This window comes from Echiichthys vipera, assembly GCF_963691815.1.
Source record: "Echiichthys vipera genome assembly, chromosome: 16".
Classification (NCBI taxonomy): domain Eukaryota; kingdom Metazoa; phylum Chordata; class Actinopteri; order Perciformes; family Trachinidae; genus Echiichthys; species Echiichthys vipera.
The window spans coordinates 13,818,303-13,838,702 of record NC_139841.1 but is presented as its reverse complement, the minus strand read 5'-3'; the positions used below and the strand labels follow the sequence as shown (position 1 = coordinate 13,838,702).

The 20,400-nt window shown below is 40.4% G+C and overlaps 1 protein-coding gene across 1 annotated transcript in view; it reads right to left on the bottom strand.

Moving 5' to 3' along the window:
• Nucleotides 1-18,158, bottom strand: part of LOC310959177 (matrix metalloproteinase-17-like) — a gene marked incomplete at its 3' end in the record, with an annotated part of 72,183 nt that extends 54,025 nt beyond the window's left edge. The window contains exon 1 of the mRNA XM_083930428.1: nt 17,715-18,158. Within this exon, the coding sequence (XP_083786554.1) occupies nt 17,715-17,849 (135 nt within the window). The 5' untranslated portion in view covers nt 17,850-18,158. The remainder of the gene's footprint in view (nt 1-17,714) is intronic.
• Nucleotides 18,159-20,400: the final 2,242 nt, after the last annotated feature.

Genomic DNA, 20,400 nt, shown 5'->3' with positions numbered 1-20,400 from the left:
TCTGCAACAAAGCCGATAGTCCAAGCCCAGGGTAAAATGGATTTGAGGTAGAAAGCCAAGCTTCATGTGTGTGAGACATTGATTAATGTGGGCACAGATTTGAAGCATTGCTGAATTGCAGATGCACCAGTGCAGCGTTTGAAACAGGATGGTTGAGATGGAGAGGCAGTGTGTGGGTGTGTGAGTTTGAGGAAGACATTGTTTGGTTACATGTGATTTAATCCATTTTGCCTCCAGGTTATTTGTTAATGCAAAGACATTTTAGACGTGTCTCTATTCACGTTTCACATCCCCCACCAAAGCCAGTTGTAAAGAATAGCCCACTAAGACTTATCCAGATTAAGAAGGGTATACAGTCCAATGGAAATCACACTTAGTCATTTCATTTTGCAGTCAAAATTAATGGTATGGTATGGTTAAAGATATTGTTAATAGTTTTTTTGTACTTAAAAAGGGAGAATTTAAAAGTCTCTGGGGAAATATCAAAGTGGTCCTTTTTCGTCTCAGCTGGCTGTAGGGGCGTGTTGGTGTCTTTGTTTGATTGATTATCTCTAGCACAGAAGACAGGAAAATCAAAGAACAAACTTGCACTACTAGCTTACAAACTACAGCCAGACAGTGTGGTGTTAGCAGTGGTATTGAAGCGTATGGACCACAAGTGATAATTTCAGATAAATGTGCATGCTTTTTAATGTAGCTGGGCAGGAAATTAGCTATCTAACCTTCAGTCCACTTTTCTTTGGTGAATGGTTGTACATTGACCTTTCAGCAAGCTAAAACTAAATTCCCCCTACAAGACTTTCAGTGTAGTCATTAGTTTGCTGTACTGTTCACACTGCACAACTTGCTTTTTTTGTTATTGTGTTTTCACACTTCCTGACTGACCGGCAACAGGGGATCACACACTGCAAGCTGCGACCTGTTCTCATTGCAACTTGTCACATATTGGGTGGCTCAACTTACAGTTGAAAGCCTAGTGCGTATGAAACCGATGCTCAAGGGTTCCTTGTTCATTGGTATTAGTAGAGTGATGTGACAACGTATCCGTCAGCAGCAGCTTCTCCTCCAGACAGGAGCTGAGCTTCACCTAGCTAATGAGCTGGTCCCCGGGAAAGCAGGGTCCGTCTGTAGCTGCAAATACAGTTAAGTCCCTATTGTTACGGGTGCCCCATCCTCCTGGTTTCCCTTAAGCCCATGTCTTGCACTTTCACGGAGACCCTGACCTCCAGATATTTAGCCTACTAGATATATGAATTGGTTCTGCGAGACACCAGTGAAAGGCTTGGCTCGGGTTTTTGAGCACTTAACACATTGCAGTAGAGCGTCTCCACACGATCCCCGAGTCAATCCTGATCTGCCACTGACCTGGGGCTTTTGTCGGGGAGCTCCAACATCTCTCTGCTAGTGGGAAATCAGTGCTAAAGTCATGTAGTAGGTACTTTCCATAACGTGCAGAACAAGAGGTGTTCATAAGTTAGACTTTACAAAAATATAGCAGGAAAGCCAATGTGGGTTATCGTTCAAAGTCTGTGGATTGTGTGTTATGTAGCAGGGTGTCTGTGTGTGTGACCATGAAATGATTTGATTGGCTGTATGGAAATAATTTCTCTACCAGAGCTGACAGTATTTTGATGAATGAATGCAGCAAAAGGTGACAAAAATATTTAATATTAATTTATCCCTAGTGAGATCTTTTCCCTCAAAGGAGAATGCAGAGCACGGTCACTGGACTTGAAAAGCTGAGTTAACATGCCGTCTGTCCCACTATTTTACCGATGTGATGGAGAAGATGCTAAAGAACAGTAGCCATGTTTCTATTGTGCTGCTGTTTTAGGGTACACAGAGATCATTATGAAAAACCTGGGAATACTTTTGTGGACATAAGTCGCTTCAAAATGAAAACTGCATCTTAAAAAATAAGCTTAATTAATGTTGAACTAAACTAACTAAAGGTAAAGGTTTCCGCCACGTTATAGCAACGTTATAGCAACTTTATTGTAACTCTTCTTAAGGGCGTTTTCACAATTTCACACACAGCAGCTCCTTCAAATATTCACTCATCTCTCAGTGTTGAGTTTCAGTAGAGTTGCCGGTCAGAAGTCGCTGTTTTTTAACTTTGACCTGAAAATAAAAACTGCATTTCATGTTTGAAAATTAAGTCATTATCGTAACAATTTACAGCATCCAGTTTGAATAATATCATACTACCAGACTACAAAACTGCAATATCAGTCTCAGACAAAATCTTTCATTATTATCTGTCAATCCTGTGACATCACATCCTTTTTCTGGTCCTTTCAGCCTGTCAGCTGAAACAGACACACGCAAAATTAGTTCCACAACTATGGTATCACCACGGCAACATCTCTCAAAAGCAGAATCAGTTGTGCCCCTTTGCATGTGGTCCCCTCTGTCCAACAATATCTCCCTGTTTAGCCCCGATGAACAGCTGCTAAGCCCCTTCATCTTCAGCCCCACTGACAGGAAATGAGTCACTGGGAGACATTTAACCTTACGACCTCTCTGACTCTCAAAGGGTCATGAAGTAGCGCAGTCCATTATAGTGTTTACATTGTTCCTTACTACCTCAACCTCCTGGACCCTTAAAAGGTTATGAACCTAGGGAAGGATAAACAGTTTGAAAGGGTGAATTCATTTGAAAAGTGAGTCCTGCGGCATTAAAAGTTTCGAGATACCATTATGTGAATCCATTAATTAATGCCAATTAAGGATGAAGCTTTCCCTTTCCTCTTGGGTGCTCTTTGCTGACGACAGAATGTGAAGACTTGTTTTTTTCTTGTGGAAAAAAGATGAGGAGCCATTCAAAGCAGAAAATGTTACATTTCATGCACACAATGCAAGCACTATAAAGGATATGGACTTTAAAACATCCATTTAGTCTATGTCCCCACAGTGCATAAAGGGAGAATACTGTTGTAACCTCAAATACCCTTCGATTTTTTATTTATTTTCCCATTCAGAACAGCGTAAGTGACCCTCAATCATTATTGTACCACAATGTTGCAACTGGGCTATAACTATTCAATATCCAATGGTGATAACTCTAGATTACCCTTCTAAGAATAAGCAGCATTTGTTAATTTCAGCTTGTTCTAGGCATTATTGTGCACACTGAATCAGGAACCTATTCCTATTTAAATCTGCACACATTTTGAGGCTTACCTTTTACTTACTTTTATTATACAAACCCTTCATAAAATAAGATCCGTTTGTCAGAAAGACTTTCTACAACCTGAAAGCATGAAAGACTTTCAAAAAATATAGAGTAGTCCTCTCAGCCATCTCCCTGTACCCAATCAAGCTTTTCTGGGGTGACTCAAAACTTTTGAATGGTAGCGTATATTTCGCCTGAATGCCTGAATAGTTGACAGCAACAGAATTAAAAGGTAGAACACAGTTAACTATCATATTGTCCTGGCTATGAGATGATATTTTTCCTGGAAACTACGTCTGAAAAAAGTGAGGGTTATATTTTAAATAAGAGAAGACATTTACATGTTCCCAACTGCATTATATGTTCCCTTTTCTCTGTGAATGCATTAGTATCGGTCCCTGTATCTGAGAGTGAGCCTGGAACGTTAAGAGAGTGTTGCATTATGGGTTGTTTGTAGAACTTAATTTTGCTAGACTCAGATTCTGTTTATTGTGGGGTTTTTACTTCCAAACCTGTTACCCCACAACTTTTTTTTGCTGCCACAGAGGAAATATATTTCAGTGCAAACCTGTCAAAAGCATATACCAATATCTTTCCTGCAGAAATGGACTGGGAAGCAAACCATCACTCAAGCAGCCAGGAATTACTGTAGTCATGAAATACCATGATGATGAGCTCAAAAGGAGTTTGAAGATTTGTGATCGTATGAGTATGAGGCTTATCCCTGGACTTGTAGTATCTCTAGAAAAAGTATCTCTAGACAAAAAGGTGTTAGAAGTGTGTCTCATAATATTCACGCCATATAACCATATATTATGTCCCACATCAAGCAATCCTATGCTTCTTATGTGGCCCTCAACTGAGGAAATTTTCTCTCAACCAAATTTTTTATCAGAACATCCTTGGGCGCAACGATACAATCATTATTCAGAGCAGTTGTAGCAGCTTTCCATTTTATATCGCCGGCTTATTAAAAAAAAGATGGTTTACTTAAAGTATTACACTGGGATGATGTAGGCTCTGAGGAATGGAACCTTTCTTAAGTGTGTTTGACTGAGAAGCTCCTGAAACCATTCTTATGACAAAAAAAAGAACAATTCACTGAAGAAATAAAGGTTTTAGTCTCATTTGTGCCAACAGATAAGATCAGATAAGTGGGAGAGTATAGGGGGATAGAAAGAGAGAGAAATTGGGGGTGACATGCAGCCTGAATGACACATCTAATCGAACAGGAAATTGAGGCTGGATTGCCAGGTGGTAAAAGATCAAGAATTAATCAGAAATCATCCATCTACTCAGATGCTTTTCCCTCACCTTTCCTCTCACTGCTTTAAACTGAACATCACCTCTTTCTTCTCCTTCTTCTTCTTATGTTTCCATGCATGTGTGTATTTCAGAGTTTACAGCTTGTACTCAATTGTTTGAAATCTTCCAAGCGGAGCTAAATTGAGTTTAGTCTAGTTTAGATTTATGTTTTCATCATCAAGTGTTTAGTCATGTGTATTCGCAGCTAACTGAGTGTACTATTGGAACAATCGGGCTACTATTTTTTGTGCACATACAACTGTATGCTCAAGGACCTCCCGTGGTGAAAAAATCATTAACTGAGTGCAAATTTTTTTTCTTAACAACTAATCAACAACCGCTTCAAGTTTCTCACTTTGAATCCGAGCACCTGCAGAATGATTTCATGTATTATATGATCTACTAAAGTTAGGCATGATACAAGATGATTCAATCCCTGATTTTGTTATCTTTCCCACCATCTTCACTGTAAGGAAGCTGGGAGGAACAACTCAGTCAGTGCGTTTACATGCAGTTTAAAAACCCGATTATATTTGGGTTAAGGGCATACTTCAGTTTCTCAAACACCATGTAAACACCGTACCCCGGGTAAAATCTGAGTTCTCATACCCCTGTTAACAGACCTAGATAACTCCTTCAGTACCCCGATTATTCGTAAACACCCTCCCAAAGCTATGATTGGGATATGCTCCTGCGCATGCTGCCTCGGTTATAACTCCCCTTCCCCAATCCGCGGCAGTAGCTTTTGACCTGGAAATAGAATAAATCAGGAAGCAACAGCACTGAAACAATGTGAAAAAACCAACAACAATAGAGAATTACCTTTAGTACCTTTACCATGGCAAGTAACATCACTACCAAAAAAAACAGTTTCTGTCGTAATTCTGTCCGCAATTCGTCCATTTTCGCTTGTGATTTTGACAAAAGTGAATTGGGAAAAAAAGCTTTATTCTGACCAGCTGAATGTTTGCAGAGCGCCACCTACTGTACCGGAGGTCGAGTTACTCACGAAATGTTCCAAACTGACCCCCTTTCATGTATACAGGGTGAACTTCAATAATTTGATTATTCCCTTAACAGGGGAAAGACCATTTTCACACTGTAAACACACTGGGTGGGATTCTACTTGTTTTTGTTTGGGAGGGGAGAGGGAGACAATCCTGGCAAAAATCTGCACCCTACTAAGTAGCACTTCCTAGTTAAATGTCACATCTGGACATTTATTATAAATACATATGATCTTAAATAGGCCCTGAATTAGATACTGTATTAGGTACTTGGTAAATGATTAAGGGACAGCATCTGGTTGAATTAAGCTAGGCATGTATCAGTTTGCATTGGTCACTTGTGTTAATACATTTATAAAGAATTGAACTTCATTAGTGTGACAAAATGTCCAAGTTGTGCATTGTTTAATTGAAACAGAAAGAACAAGAACATAACCTTTATCATGCACAGTAGAAAAGCAGTAAACTAAAGAAGTCTGTATCATTTTCAAAGAACCTTGTGTTTAAAAGCTGAACTGAGGTTAGAAGGTAAAGCCACTGCAATTGAACTGGACTCATGAGTCATGAGTAAAATATCATTAACCAGTTTTGTGAGTGTTGTTTTGGTGACCATGACCAAAACCTCACCTAAAAAAGGGCAAACCAACATGCTCAACTCTAAAATGTAACAAAAAAGTTATGTTGTGGCAACTCAAAATCAAATCAAACTTGCAGAGAAATGTCCAAACATAATTCTCAATAATCTTTGATTTTCACAGCAGCAATATGTTTGAGCCCTTGCGCCTCATTATTATCTGACAGGACTGACACATTATCACTTTAGACATTAACATGTAGAGATCAGCCGAAGAGTACAATTATCTATACCCAGAAATACAAGAAAAATAGAAGTTTTTAAATCGAATTGCCATCGATTTGACCAAGTGAATGATTAACAAACAGATGGTGTTTGAAATGTTCCTGCCTGTTACAGTAAATGTTGATCCTACACTGCTCACATTGGTTAACTACTATAGTGTTGGCAGGCAGCAGCAGGCTTGCATTTGTGCTTTCATTATTGATTTTGTACACTGCCTATTGCTTCAATTATCCATTGAAATTATGCCATGATTTTGAGTAATTAACTTGACTAATGGGAATATTTGACTTCATTATTCTATGTAACATCAAGACAGAATCTATCATTTGACTGATATGGAAATGGAATTTATATGATGATGGTGGAAGAGCTATCAATTAGTGACTTGTGCATCAGCCAAAAACAAAGTTGTATTTATTTTATGTGTAGGGCTTTCACAACATTATTCTCTCCACTGTCTTTTGCCAGAAGCCTTTTTTGAGACTTCTTTAACTATAATTACCAGTGAAAAGCAGGAAACCCAACAAATTCTATTATTCAGTGAAAATAGAAAAAAATTAACCAATGAGCCTATGTTACTTAATTGATCCACTGTACACCCACGTTAAACCATTTTTACAGCATAATTAAACCTATTTAAGGTCTGGTACAAAATCTAGTCTGTATGTTTAGGTCATATCTCCATGGCAACACTGATGTATCATGCAATTGGTAGAATTGCATTTCAATTGCAATACCCTGCATTTCTGGGGGTATTTTTTCACTCCTGCATTTACAATGTGCATATACCTGTACAGTAAGGGGGCACAAGTATGACTTGTGGAAAGGAAAGAGTACATTCTGATGGACGTGCCTTTTGCTGTCACCCTGTTCCCATTCAGTTAGGGAATAATTTCCTTGACACTTGGGAGGAAAATCTGTACTAATTTGCAAGTTTGTGTTTGAGAGCGTGACAACAGGGATTACGATGTGACTGTAAGTGAATCATCTAATCCCCAGGTTAGGAACAGCTAGTTGTACAGAGAGCCGAGACTACTGTCTATTCCTGGAGGCAGCGAGGTGGAAGGTGGAGACACAGAAATGTTAGGAGAAAGAGGTAGAGACAGAAAAGAGACAAGAATACAAAGAGGAAATTACATGGAGAGAGAGCGGGAGAGAGAGAGGGTAGCAAGAGAAAGAAAGAGTGAGACAAAAGAAGAGAGGGAGAGAGAACAGAACCCGACAGAATTGAGATGGAGAGAGGAAGAAGAGAACAACAATGGGGGGGGGGGATGTGAACAGAAGTTTAAGGGAATAGGGAAGGAGGTTATTAGGAGAAATCAGGTTGAAGCAGGACATTTCAGAGCATATATACATGTACCCCAATAAGATAAGCCTTGTTAATCAAGCATTTGTTAACAGTTTTAAGAGTAAACAGTGCATGCTGTTCACATTACCACAGCAAACCTCATCCATCAGTTTCTCCGTGTATTTTACAGTGTGTGTGTGTGTGTGTGTTGGAATCACTCAAGACAACAGAACACAACGGATCAAATAATAAAAAGGCACATTCACATATTGTTTGCAATGATGCAAACAATGACCGACCTTCTGTTTCTGACAATATGACAGAAGGTTTTTTTTATAGGGACTTCTGCTGCGACTGTTATTCACTGCCTTGTTTGCCATGAGCAACATTTCCTTCATCTGTGACAGCAGAAACTCACCTCCATTTTTGAGAAGGGGAACAAGATTTACCAGTAACCTGTTTCACACAGGTATTGCAGAAAGAATGGGGGTCCACGGTCGCGCCAACTTCACTTTTTCACACTGGAACCATAGGATAGGATAGGGGGGGACCAGAGAAGGGACCATTTCAAGCCCCCCAAACTCTTCAACAGTGTATCACTTAGAGATCAGACACAAGACGGACAGCCAGAGGCTCATTCAGTGGAGACTGTGTAGTACCGTTTAGAAAAAGTGCTGTTAGCCACTCAGCACTCTCAGGGCAAACTCACACTGTCCGTACAGTGCCCCGTGCTTTAGGGTACTTGTCCCCCCCTCCCTTTCCTGCTCTGTAGCGGGGTTTGCCAGTGGGGTTATTAGGTATTCCGTTAGAGGATAACCTTTGTCACCTAGAAGAACCATACCAAGATGTTAATCATCTGATACCTTGTTTGATTCAATGCAATTTATCGAGGGTAGCCACTTACCGAGGAGATGGCTTTGGCTCTGCAGTGCGCCTTCCTGCAGCCACGCGCCAGCACAGCTGTTTTGGCCACCACGTTTAAAAGTGATAGCTTGGCATCACAAATCACCTGTACATTTATCGAGTGGTAGATTTTGCGATTGATGAATGTGTAATCATTCATGGATGGTGCCTTCAGACGCACATGAGTACAATCAATTGCTCCAACCACAATTTTTGTTTTTTTTATTCGTTTTAAGAATCTGTTTTGATCTGTTCTTAACATTTGACTGCTTATGCTTAATGACAGCTACGGTTTGTTAATTATTTTCAGCCAGATTTTGCTGTGCTGCACCACAAATCCACAGGCTCAAATTTGCGTACAGGATCTCAGACCTGACGTGAGATTTGATCGTAGCTCCCGCTCACGTCCAAATTGATAAATGCCGAAGTTTGCGTGGAAATGGTTGTACACACGTTTTTCTGAGTACATTCGTTTGATAAAGGAGGGCCATTGTGATGCGGCACGACCTCGTTTAGTTGACGTTGCAAGGTCCGTCCTTCTTTTTTTCTATGTCCGAACAGGAGGTACGGTTGCACACACACTGGTCAAACGAACTAGACTTTAGCCGTGAAACGTGCTTGGGCACGGTACGGATAGACAGTGTGAGTGTGCCCTCAGTTTCAGCATCACAGGAATGGTATTCAGTACCAGGGGACACCAGAAACATCAGTTCTTACCTTTCCTATTCAGGACAGCTCAAAATATGGATTATTAATAAGCAGTTAGGTGTACATTCAAATGCTTCCCTTGCTGACTGCTTGGTCACAATCGTGTCCTGTCTGCCTGTCTCTTATGCGCTCATGTCCTATGTTAGTGTCTAAATCAATGTGTTTGTCATGCTTGTTTGTGCTCTATGCTGCATGTGTGCTTTTATGTTGGTGCGTTTGTCCTGTTTTAATCCACTGCATAATGTTACAATGTCCACAGCGTTTAATGTCTTGTGTATGCTGGGTGTTATTGTATGTTTATTTTATTATCTATTTACCTCTGTCCGTAAACTTGTTCTTACTATGTTGTTTTTTAAATATTTGCTTATACATGCATTTTATTTCTGTTACTTTAGGTTGCCTTTTGAATATCTGGCCGGGGACTACAGATGTAAACTAGCCTCTTACAGCTTGACTGTTGATTAGTGTGCAATGTCCCTGGAATAAACCAATAAATATATAAATACATTTCAATGTTTCTGTAAGTTATTGATAACTCACTCTGAGCACTGCTTTGTCGGCCTGTGAGTCGACACTACTGCGAGTAGTCCTGCCCTACCAGCTGTCCCTTAAACACAGACATCAATTTTGCTGCGGTTCTGTGACTACCACCACTGCGCGGCTTAAAGGCGGAGCAGCTCTGTCCCCGTTCTGTCTTCGTACTACGGACACGAGACAGATTAAAGATGCAACGAACCATAAAGACAAAATAAAAAAATAAATAGAAAACCTTTCTAAAATGTAGCACTTGAAGCTCTTGCACCTTTTGTGTGGTATCTTCATGGTTGCACGTATTGTAAGTCGCTTTCGATAAAAGCATCAGCTAAACAAATGTAATATGATGTAAATCCCATTATGAACAGGCTGTGTGAAAGGGGCTAGTGGTATCCTTGTGCACATTTAAGTCCTATCAGCTCTGCATTTTCTCCACTTCTTTGGCAAATCCAGCAAAGCCTTATGGGACACACACATACAACCCTGCAAATACTGCACGTTTATTTACCAAATATTTGACCAATACTTATTTTTCTGTAAGACAAAATCCTGTTTCAATTATCTAAATGTATATGTCGGGCTATAGATCTTTTCAAAATAAGAGTACAGATGGATGGATGGAAAGAAAGAAAAGGATGCAAAAGAGAAAAGGGACTTTAAACATGTCAGCAAGAGATTAAAGATAAACAAAATGATGGAGCCAATTTAGGACACCCCCCCATAACTGGAGCTTCATTTAACGGGCATACGTCTCAGTGTCTGCAGCAAGGGGAAAAAGCCCCAAAGCCCTCTTTGAAGTTCTTTTCTCTGTGGGCGCTCATGTGGCGTGGCACCCAGCCAAAGCCCATAGACACAAGGATTGAATAAAGCTCACTCAGTGTCCCCTGATAGTGAAGATAACGGAGAAGACACACAAATACATGCACAAACATACACACACACACACACACACACACACACACACACACACACACACACACCTGAAGGATTTTGACTTCCCTAGAGTTGATCTTTGTTCTTTTACGTGTACGTTATTGTGCATATGCCAGAGGTTTAGGCAGTTCCAAAATTAGAAAAACAAACAAACAAACAAACAAACATGTCCATCATAATTGTCTTAGAAGGCATATATTTGCTAAGGCAGGGGTGGGTTGTTTTTTTTAGCACTGTGCTGAAGGTGAGTTGGAGATGTGCAGGTATGAAATTCTGAAAGCAACTTGCTCTTTCGGAAATCTCAAACTACATCATAACGAAAGGTCATTCACTATTACATAATTGTTTTTCTGTCAAAAACTCAGTTCATCAATATCACATGTAGATGTTTTTTCCATCTCTTTGGCCTTTACAGGTATTAAAAAAACATCAATCAAATCCGTTTTATGGAAACCAGGGACAATGGTAGAATATTATTCTGCTCACGTGTATGCTCACTTTAACAATAATAATAATAATAAATAAATAAATCTTATTTTACGATCATGTGTAGGTATTTCAAGAAGGCATCTTTTGTAACTGAAACTTTAAGAGTTCAAAGCTGTGGGGGGGGGGGGGGGGGGGCTTGGGGTTACATGAGCATGTATTAACGGTTTGTCCTTGTATGCCGTTCATAAAGCCCACACGAAAGCCATGATATAGCTGCCATGTGTTACTATAGCGATCCTTAGAAAGAATAATATGTCTCTCTGGAGTTAGCTGAGGAATTCCAGCAACTGGCGTGTCTACAGTAAGCATGTACATACTAATATATAAATACATACATGTGCATGCGTGTGTTCATTTCTATATGTGTTTGACTCTATATTTAAACTAAAACCTAAAATAGCATGATCCTATGCAGCGAGATTAGTCAAGACTGCAGTTCACACAATCAGCTGCTCACAGTCATAAGTAGCACTCAGAATTTATCAGACTCTTAGTGGCTCATTATAAACACTTGATAGGATGCTGAGTATCAACACTGGACTAAAAGAAAGTGGGTTTAATTGTCAGTGATAGTTGTATGGAGACAATCTTAACCCTTCTGCCACCCACTCTATCACTCTGGGTCTTGCCCTTCCCGTCTAATTCTCTTCATTTTACTTGGACCTTGAGAGAAATAACATCATGAACACATAATGGTTTTGAAGTTGACTCCACAGATGATAAGCCATCATCCTCAACCATTCCCCTTTCCTTTTTGCCATCACCCGCTCTCCTTGAACTTGTTAGGAAATGACAAACTGTGAGATCACCAGTGTGGCAGAGAAGCACACACTCAATCATGCATACACACATTTCATAGCACACACACACAGAACCGCATGTATTAGAATTCTGCCAATTTCTGCAAGCAATTACAGAGTAGCTTTGTTGTTGCTTTGGGGTTCTCTTGATCGTACTATTAAAGCAGTCTATTGGCAGTTCAGTTGGCAGGGCTATGGATTATTTCAGGCTTCAACATGCGAGCTAGTGCAGCACCAGAAACCACAGTAATTACAAGATCTGGTCGGCCCTTTGAATAGCAATGGCAACCAAAACCTCGAAACTGGTTGAAGACAAGAAGGAGAGGCAGGGCTCCTCGGGTTAAAATAGAACTGTCCACATGGAGTTGATTTGAGGTTTTCTATATGGGGAGCCGAGGAGTGGGTCTGCTCAAGTAATGAAGTCAGTTCAAGCCATTGGAAAAAACACCATCGCGTGCAGTTCTGTTGTGGCAAAGAGCACTCACTTGCCCACAATATTAACTCCATCACTACTGTAAAATCAAACAAAAATAGGGTTAGATCTACTGTGACTGTCTACAAATGGAAATTTGAGATATCTACATTTTTCTTTTGAAATGAAAAGCAAATAAAGCGAATAAAGCAAGAGTACCAGGGGCCGGTTTCACAAATATATTTTAGACTGGTCTGTAGTGTTAGGCCAGTTTTTTTCTCTTAGCTCGGTCTAAAGCAAGTAAGACGGTTTCACAAAAATGTATTTTAAGGCAAAGACTTCCTGACTAATCCTGAGCCTGACTGATGAGTTAGTTGAAGTACTGAGTCCTGACACTTTAAAAAGCCTCAGCATCTCAGTCGGGTCTGCACTGTGTTGAGCTTTTGTATTGTTAAACTGGCTTCTCCCAGTAAAATGCCCTGTTGAATTCTTTCAAGAGACAAACATTTATGTGATGAAAAAGTTACTTATTTTTTTTATATATGTCCCCTTTAAGTCATGAATCTTCCAAATGTATCTGGTGTTGCCGTTGACTAAAAACATTGAGCGAAAATGTTGCACCTGCAACACATCAGTCCCACACTACCATGCTGTAGTGGCAGGTGATATAGTGTCAGGGCCTTTAAGATGAAATGGCCTCTAAGGATATTATGAACTTGGACAGCCTCCTCAGAAACGTACAACTCCCTGGAGAACTGTTACACTTAACAAAAGTGCGATGACAGATTGGACAGAAGCGGATTGAAGGACTGGTTTGCTTCCACAATATTCCCCTCGTCCAAGGAAGCTGTGAATGTGCTACATATTACATGCTGACCTGTCTCCTGTGCTCTCTGTCAATCATAACACAATAATATCATTTATACTATTGTGCAGTCATCTCCAACTTGTCGACAATGAAAAAAAAGTATCCTTGTCCTGGATATAAGCCCCATGACACAGTGCTACAGACAGAAAGGTCACACAGCTTGATGGAAGTGGGACAGCAGAGCTAAAAGTATCCTAATGATCCATCATGGCACTGCAAGGAAGATAAATAGTAATAATAATTAATACAAGTTAAGTAGCATTTTCTGCCCTTCTGCTTATCTGCAGTCAGGTCACAGCTGTTGATGACAATTCCTTAAAAATCTATCCATCTGACATAAAGAAGTGATCTCTCTCCCTAAATCGCTACACTGACGCATTCAAGAAAAAGTAATCCCAATGATATATTTTCTGTCTTTTCATTTCACATATGTTTCCTTTCTTGACCTTGTATGGTTGATTACTTATATCTGCAGAGCAATTCCTCCATCGTATTTTTCCTTCACTGTCACAGCATCCAGTTTTCTCTTTGAGCCCCCTCCACCACTGGGCCCTCTGGGTGTAATCAGAAGAACCCATGACGTGCTGATATAAGGAAGCCTCCTATCTGGATTGAAAGAAGAAAATTGAAGGAAGGAGACTAAAAGACTGAGGGGGGAGAATACGATACTGGTGAAATGCGCACTCATAAGAAGCAAAGACAGAGCTAATGAGGTGGGGTGGGGGTGGTGGTGTGGGTTGGGAGGTGGGGGTTGGTACTGGTGCCAAACAGGCTAGTTGCATGAGAACTCAGTATTACAGGAAGGGAGACTAAGTGGACTGATGGCGTTAGTAGGCGGAGGGAAGCGTCTAGCAGGGTTCGGTGGACACAAGACCAGATGGTATTCTCATAGAGCAAAACAAATGAGAATAAGAAGCAGACTGGTAGAGTGTGGTCGTCTCATCAGGAATACATTGCACACTTGTTTTATCTCTTACAACACATAGCAAAATGACAGAAATACAATTTTTCTCTCACTGAAAGACATTAAATTCAACACAGACTTCTTCAAGGTCAGTTTAAACAGGATTAAATAGTATTTAAGGTGTTTCTATCAGCAGCTGATCTGGTCCTGACTTTATCTTCTGACAGCTGCTAAAGCAAGTACAGCACTGCTTCCCAAAAGTCCCCTAAGGAACTCAGTCGTTCTGTATTACTGCAGAAAACAGCCATCAGGAGTTAAAATTATATGATGAGTGAAAAAAAAAGTGCAGATTACGTTTTAGCTGTTATGTAGCAGTTCCCTAAAATGCTGATATTGCAAATTGGTGCTCTGCAGTCGTATACTGGGCTGGATAACAGCAAAACTACAGTCTGGATGCCTCGGAGCTGTGCTTAAGTTTGTGGTTTTGCTAATTATGGTCGAAGTGTACAGTAGTTACAAGCAGCGACGGATACAAGCAACGCTCAAGCTCGACGAAAAGCCAATTGATACAGCACAGTGGCTCTGAAGTGTAATGGGACTGGGGAGCAGCAGAGCTGGGTATCAGGACACGCTTCTGTGGGTAGACGGTTGTTTTTGTGGACCTGGTCCCAAATGTATAGCACTTATGAACACAACTGGGCTGAGATGGGAGAACCCACTCAAACCCTTAACAACCAATTATCCACCTGCTCTCAACAGCTGAGGACAATTTCATCAATGCCGGGGAAGTCTTATTTAAAAGTCAATCAGGCAGTCGCAGGGGAGGAGTGTGTGCACGGGTGCTCATCTGTCCATCTGTCTGTCCAAACCCTTTGGTTATCCTAGACATCTTTAACATCAGACCAACAACCTAAGAAAATAATATAATTTTGTAAACAAGACCAGTTATCTCACTCAGGTGAGGGATCCTTTTTCGGTACAAGGGAAAAATTCGTCACAGACGTCACAGTGAATTCTGAGGAACGGGCCATTTCATTATTTTTCCACGATCTTGTGGACAGAACAGCTAATAAATCAAAAAATAATTGGCAGATCAATCAATAATAACAACTAGAGACCATCTTGTGATGGGCTCACACCAGCTGCTATGCCAAATCGAGCCAGGGGCAAATATATCCCATTCCCTACCCCCCCACTTCCGCTGCCCTCACTCGGACCACACCCATCTTCATACTTTGCCTTCATTTTAATCTCAGTTACACACCTGTAAAGTTTCAGGACTGTATGTTGCACGGTTGGGGCACTCCTGCGGTGACAAAATGTATCCACAGACATACAGATCCACATATAAACATCTGGCAAAATACTCAAATCTGACTCTGTGGTAGTTCCAGCTACAGTACGTGTTTCCAAACACACATACACACACACACACACACACACACACACACACACACAAACAATTACAACAAATTACTCTATTATGGAACATGCCCCTAGTGTCCATTTGGTGAACTGCAGTTTTGGGAACTTCCATATTGGATCACCCAGGAATTCGCTGTGGCAGGGTCTTGAAGGTGACCACTCCAGGTCAAAAATAAAGTTACACATTAAGGTTGAAACCAATCTAAATTTGATTGAAAAGGGAAAGCTATTTAGAAAAAAAATCTGTAATTTTTCAATCTTAAACCTGGAAAACCAAGAAATCCTTTAAACCTACGTAAAGCAACAATTTGGATATTAACACCAAATGTTGTGAAATGTGAAAGGTTTGTTTGTGCTGCAAATATTTTCAAGAATAAACATTCAGCACACTGCAGGTTCATAGGGGGCATGATTATGTGAACACATGGCTGATGAGCACAGTTGAATCAGCAATAAACAGTAGTTGGTAAATCAAACCAGGAGCAAAACAGCAGTGAATTTTGCAGTGAACTTCTGCCCACATTGCTCTGTTTCTGCTGCATGGATAAGAAGCCAAGTGTTTTCTTGCACACTCAAACATGGCTGGATGAGGGATAATACATCAAGACAGCTTTAAGGATTGCCTGACCAAACACAAGCTCATTGGCTTCCAACCACCCAACATGTTGAATCTCCAGTGAAAAAAAATCAAGATTAAAGCAGCTACTTTTAACACAACAAAATGTAGCATGACCAATAATATAATAATTATTTTTATTGTATATTTCTTTTAAAGACAAATGTGCCATCTGCTTGCCCAAGGAAGTGTCCTCTCAGCTTGTTATCATCTACCCCTGAGAAGAAATGTGTAGATGACTCAGTGCTCCTCTATGTGCACTCAAGTCCTGCACAACACCAATAAAGTAGCGGAATTGAGAAGGGATTCTTGTCTGCATCTAAGAGTATCTAAGACCAAGGAAATGAATGGGTGTCCTCTGGCAGCATGCATGCACAGAGACCCAATGCGTGCTCCAGTATCAGCAACGTCTTTGATAATAGGGTTCAACCTCAAGCTTGTCTACCAAAAAAAGGAGACAGAGAAAGACACTGAAGAGACAGAAGTTGGATGAGCTGCACTGCATGCAAATGAGAAATGAATGCTGATATTAGAGCCATTAAAGCAAACAATTAATTTAGATGTAGTCTCAAGAGTTTCTAATTAGCAGTCTTGTGTGCAGGAGGTCTAATCATTAAACTCCAAATACAGCGCTGAAATACATTGTGGGTGTTATCTATGGATACACATGTCTAATATTAGCTTTAATTCAATAACTAATAAAGCATCCATGCACAAATACAATTAGGTGAATACTCATACTTAAGTTATTTATTTGCTCATTATTTCACTATTATCCTTTACTACTAAATTAAACTGCTAAAAAGTACTAGATCCACAGCTCACACTGTTTATATGTTAATATTGTGTCATTAAAACGGTCATAAATTGCCTGTGTTATTTAATTGGATCAGCAAAATCTGCTACTCCAGCAGATTTTTAAGCAACCCTATTTTAAACCCAGTAATTGTTTGAACTTGGCATCGGATTGCATATTGGAGAGGCATAACTGAGGAGAGGAAATAGCCAATAAGGTCTTATGGCTTGGTTTGTCACTGTGCTGGAAGTGAGCCCCGTTTGCCATTAATCAGTGTAGGGTATATACTATGTCAGCATGCTGTGGAGGAGGTCGATATTACGCCAAAGCAAATACATTTACATTTATTTATTGTGAGCCATTACAGTGATTTGCTTTGGAGAGCAGGCTCCTATTTAATTTTTTCAGCAAATTCAAACTGCAACGCCAGTGCATTTGGATTTTTCCTGTGTTTAAATTCAGATCAAGTATGGAGAGGACAGCATTTACTTTGAAGATTCAAGAGTGGGGTAAAGTGCTCCTTTCTAAGAGAGGGGTCTAGCAAGAAAACACACACTGTGGTGCAGGGTATGTCCAGACAGTGGTGGTATATGAAGTGGTAAAAACTTCCAAACCCCACAATGTCCAAAAGTGCAATAGGCTATGAAGCAAGAACTTCCCATCCCCATGTAGAAAAAGGGCAGAAAACTTACCACCCCCGTGTCCAGCTGCTCGGTAGTCAGAGAGGGAGCCGCTCCAGTCAGAGGTAAAAAACACAATATCTGCAGCAACAGCAGCATCTCCGGTGAAGTATTCCTTATCCAAATGTGAAGAACCAGAGAAACCATGCTGCCCTATGACAGGCTGATCCCGCAGGGCTCAGACACCGACCCCCGACAGCCGCATCCACGGGGTAAATCTCACACCGACACTCCGGTAAAAATGTGTCCGAATAAGTCTACCTCACTGTTGAGCGCAAACACATAAAACACATTAAAAAAAAAAACCGGTGGCGGTTAGGATTTCTAAGTTTGTTTTTGCCACAAAACGGCACTTGCAACTATCACCTACGTGCTCATAATCAGATGCAAAAGGTGTATTCTTGTCATATATCAAGTCCAAACAGAGGTGATATCCCTGCAGCAAGAAGCGCGAGCTCCCCACCTCCTCCCTGCTGCTCGTGCAGTCTCCAGCACTGGGAAATGAAAGCAGCTGCGTGCGGTTTTACTCCCGAGCAGCGGCAGACCGCGCGTTGACGCACGCAGAGCGAATGAGTATTTGGCCCGGAGGATTCAGGGGAAAGGAGGGAGGGAGGGAGGTAGGGGAGCTGAGCGCTTTTATTGCCCACTTGAACGCTAACGAAATTCACAAGTCGCCTCGTGCGTAATTCTAGAGTCTGGGTAGAGACCATAGACACATGAAACAATTGGTCTGTGTTGCTCTGTCACAGTTGTGTGAGAATTATGTCAGTGTTGAGTGGGTTTGACATGCCTTGGAGTGAATCCAGTTTTGAACAATCTTTGTTGCAACGTGGAGCTGAAAGTTAGGGTACAGGTATAGCATTGCTGGATTACAGCCTTTGGGTGCCTTGAGGCAAAAAGGAAATGCGGGCTCCTGATTGACACCTCAACAACATATGCACTATGTGAGCTAAATATAAATATAAACAATGAACGTCATCAGTTGGTCAACAGCTTTGGTGCACGTTGAAATATCTCTGCTATTATTGGGCGGATTGTGGTAGAATTTGGCACAAACATTCATGCATCCCTCAGGATGAACTGTGATCATTTTGGTGACCTAACTTTTCACGTAGAACACAATCAGGTCAAAGCATGCTGAACTAAGATGGTGACACTGGTACTCATTAAACCTACTTAAGGAGTTACTGCACACCTAAATAGGGAAGCCCTAATGAGTCATACATACCTACATTTTATTTCCTCAGCTTTCCTGTGATAACATTTCCCCCATTTTCTCCTGATAACGATATAATTCATTTGAGAGATCTCCTCCCTGCACTGGTATTTATGTTGTTGTAATAGAATATTGTTGACAATAAAGTTTGTTAAAAAAATCCTTTCTAGTTAATGAGGACATCAGGCTCACTTAGATTGTGCCTCTGATAAAGCCTTCTTAGATGACGCACACTAATGTGTACATTATCTCTAATAGCAAGACATAAAGCTATTTCAGGCCTTGGTTGAAGAGATGTGATGCCATGATCGATATTCTCCTGCTCCTCTGACATTGCTTCACTGAAGGATGTTCACTGCAGTTATTTAATAGACTACACGATCATTTTGTTTTTTCCAGATCTGAAATGAATTATCTCGTTATCCCAGGAAATCAGAGAAAATAAAATAAAGCCTTTTTAGGGCTTCTGTACTTAAACATGTTTTTTGAGCTGTAAACTAAATGATATGACTGTTCTTTGATGAAACACATTAATGTTGGTGTGACAGCATTTCATGGGTTGAAATACGCCCCCTACTGCTTAAAATCAACCCTAACTTTGCAAGTACAATGTTGAGTCGACCGGATGGGACATTTCTATGTCAGCAAATTTAAAAATGTGAATGCCCTCTAATCCAAAGTGGGCAGCCCCCTTCACCTTGCCCTCTCTGACTCATTCCGGACCAGCTTAATCGAGTCCAAGTCCAAGACCAGGTCCAAGGGCAGTCGAGAGAGAGGTCATACTCGATTACTACTATTACTAATACTACTACTACTACTACTACTACTACTACTAATAATAATAATAATAATAATAATAATAATAATTCTAATACTACTCCCGGTACTGCAATAATAGTAATAATACCGACTTTCAATTAAAATCTGGACACCGGGTTAAATTACACCCAATTAAGTATACATGTACATATGAGCAGAAGCTAGGTCACTGAAGCAGAGAAACACTTGCAAAACGGCATGTCTCTGAAATGCAAAGATGTTTAATTTTGTACCCCTCATTACACTTCTATTTTCACCATATTTGAGAAAACATCAGAGGAAAGCACAAAACAATTTGCTGAGCTGCAGAGATAATTATTACATGAAACAGTGGTATCACCCCACTGCTTTCTTCTTCTGAGAAAAGACACATGTACTTATTTATTTCTTTTGTGTTGCATAATATTTAAATCCACCAGGTAATTAAGGAACATATTGCAAGGACTACCAATCAGAAGAGCTGCATGCCCTTGTAGCATATTAACCATTTAATGGACCAACTGGTGGTTGATGCTCCAGTACATTAAAGGTCCCCTATTGTAAAAAGTTCTTTGTTGATTATAAAGAAGGTCAAGGTGCCATATAAATACTGTGAAAGTATCAGAGCGCTCAATCCACAGAGAAATGCACACAGCCCGTATTCAGGAACTGTAGCTTTAAACA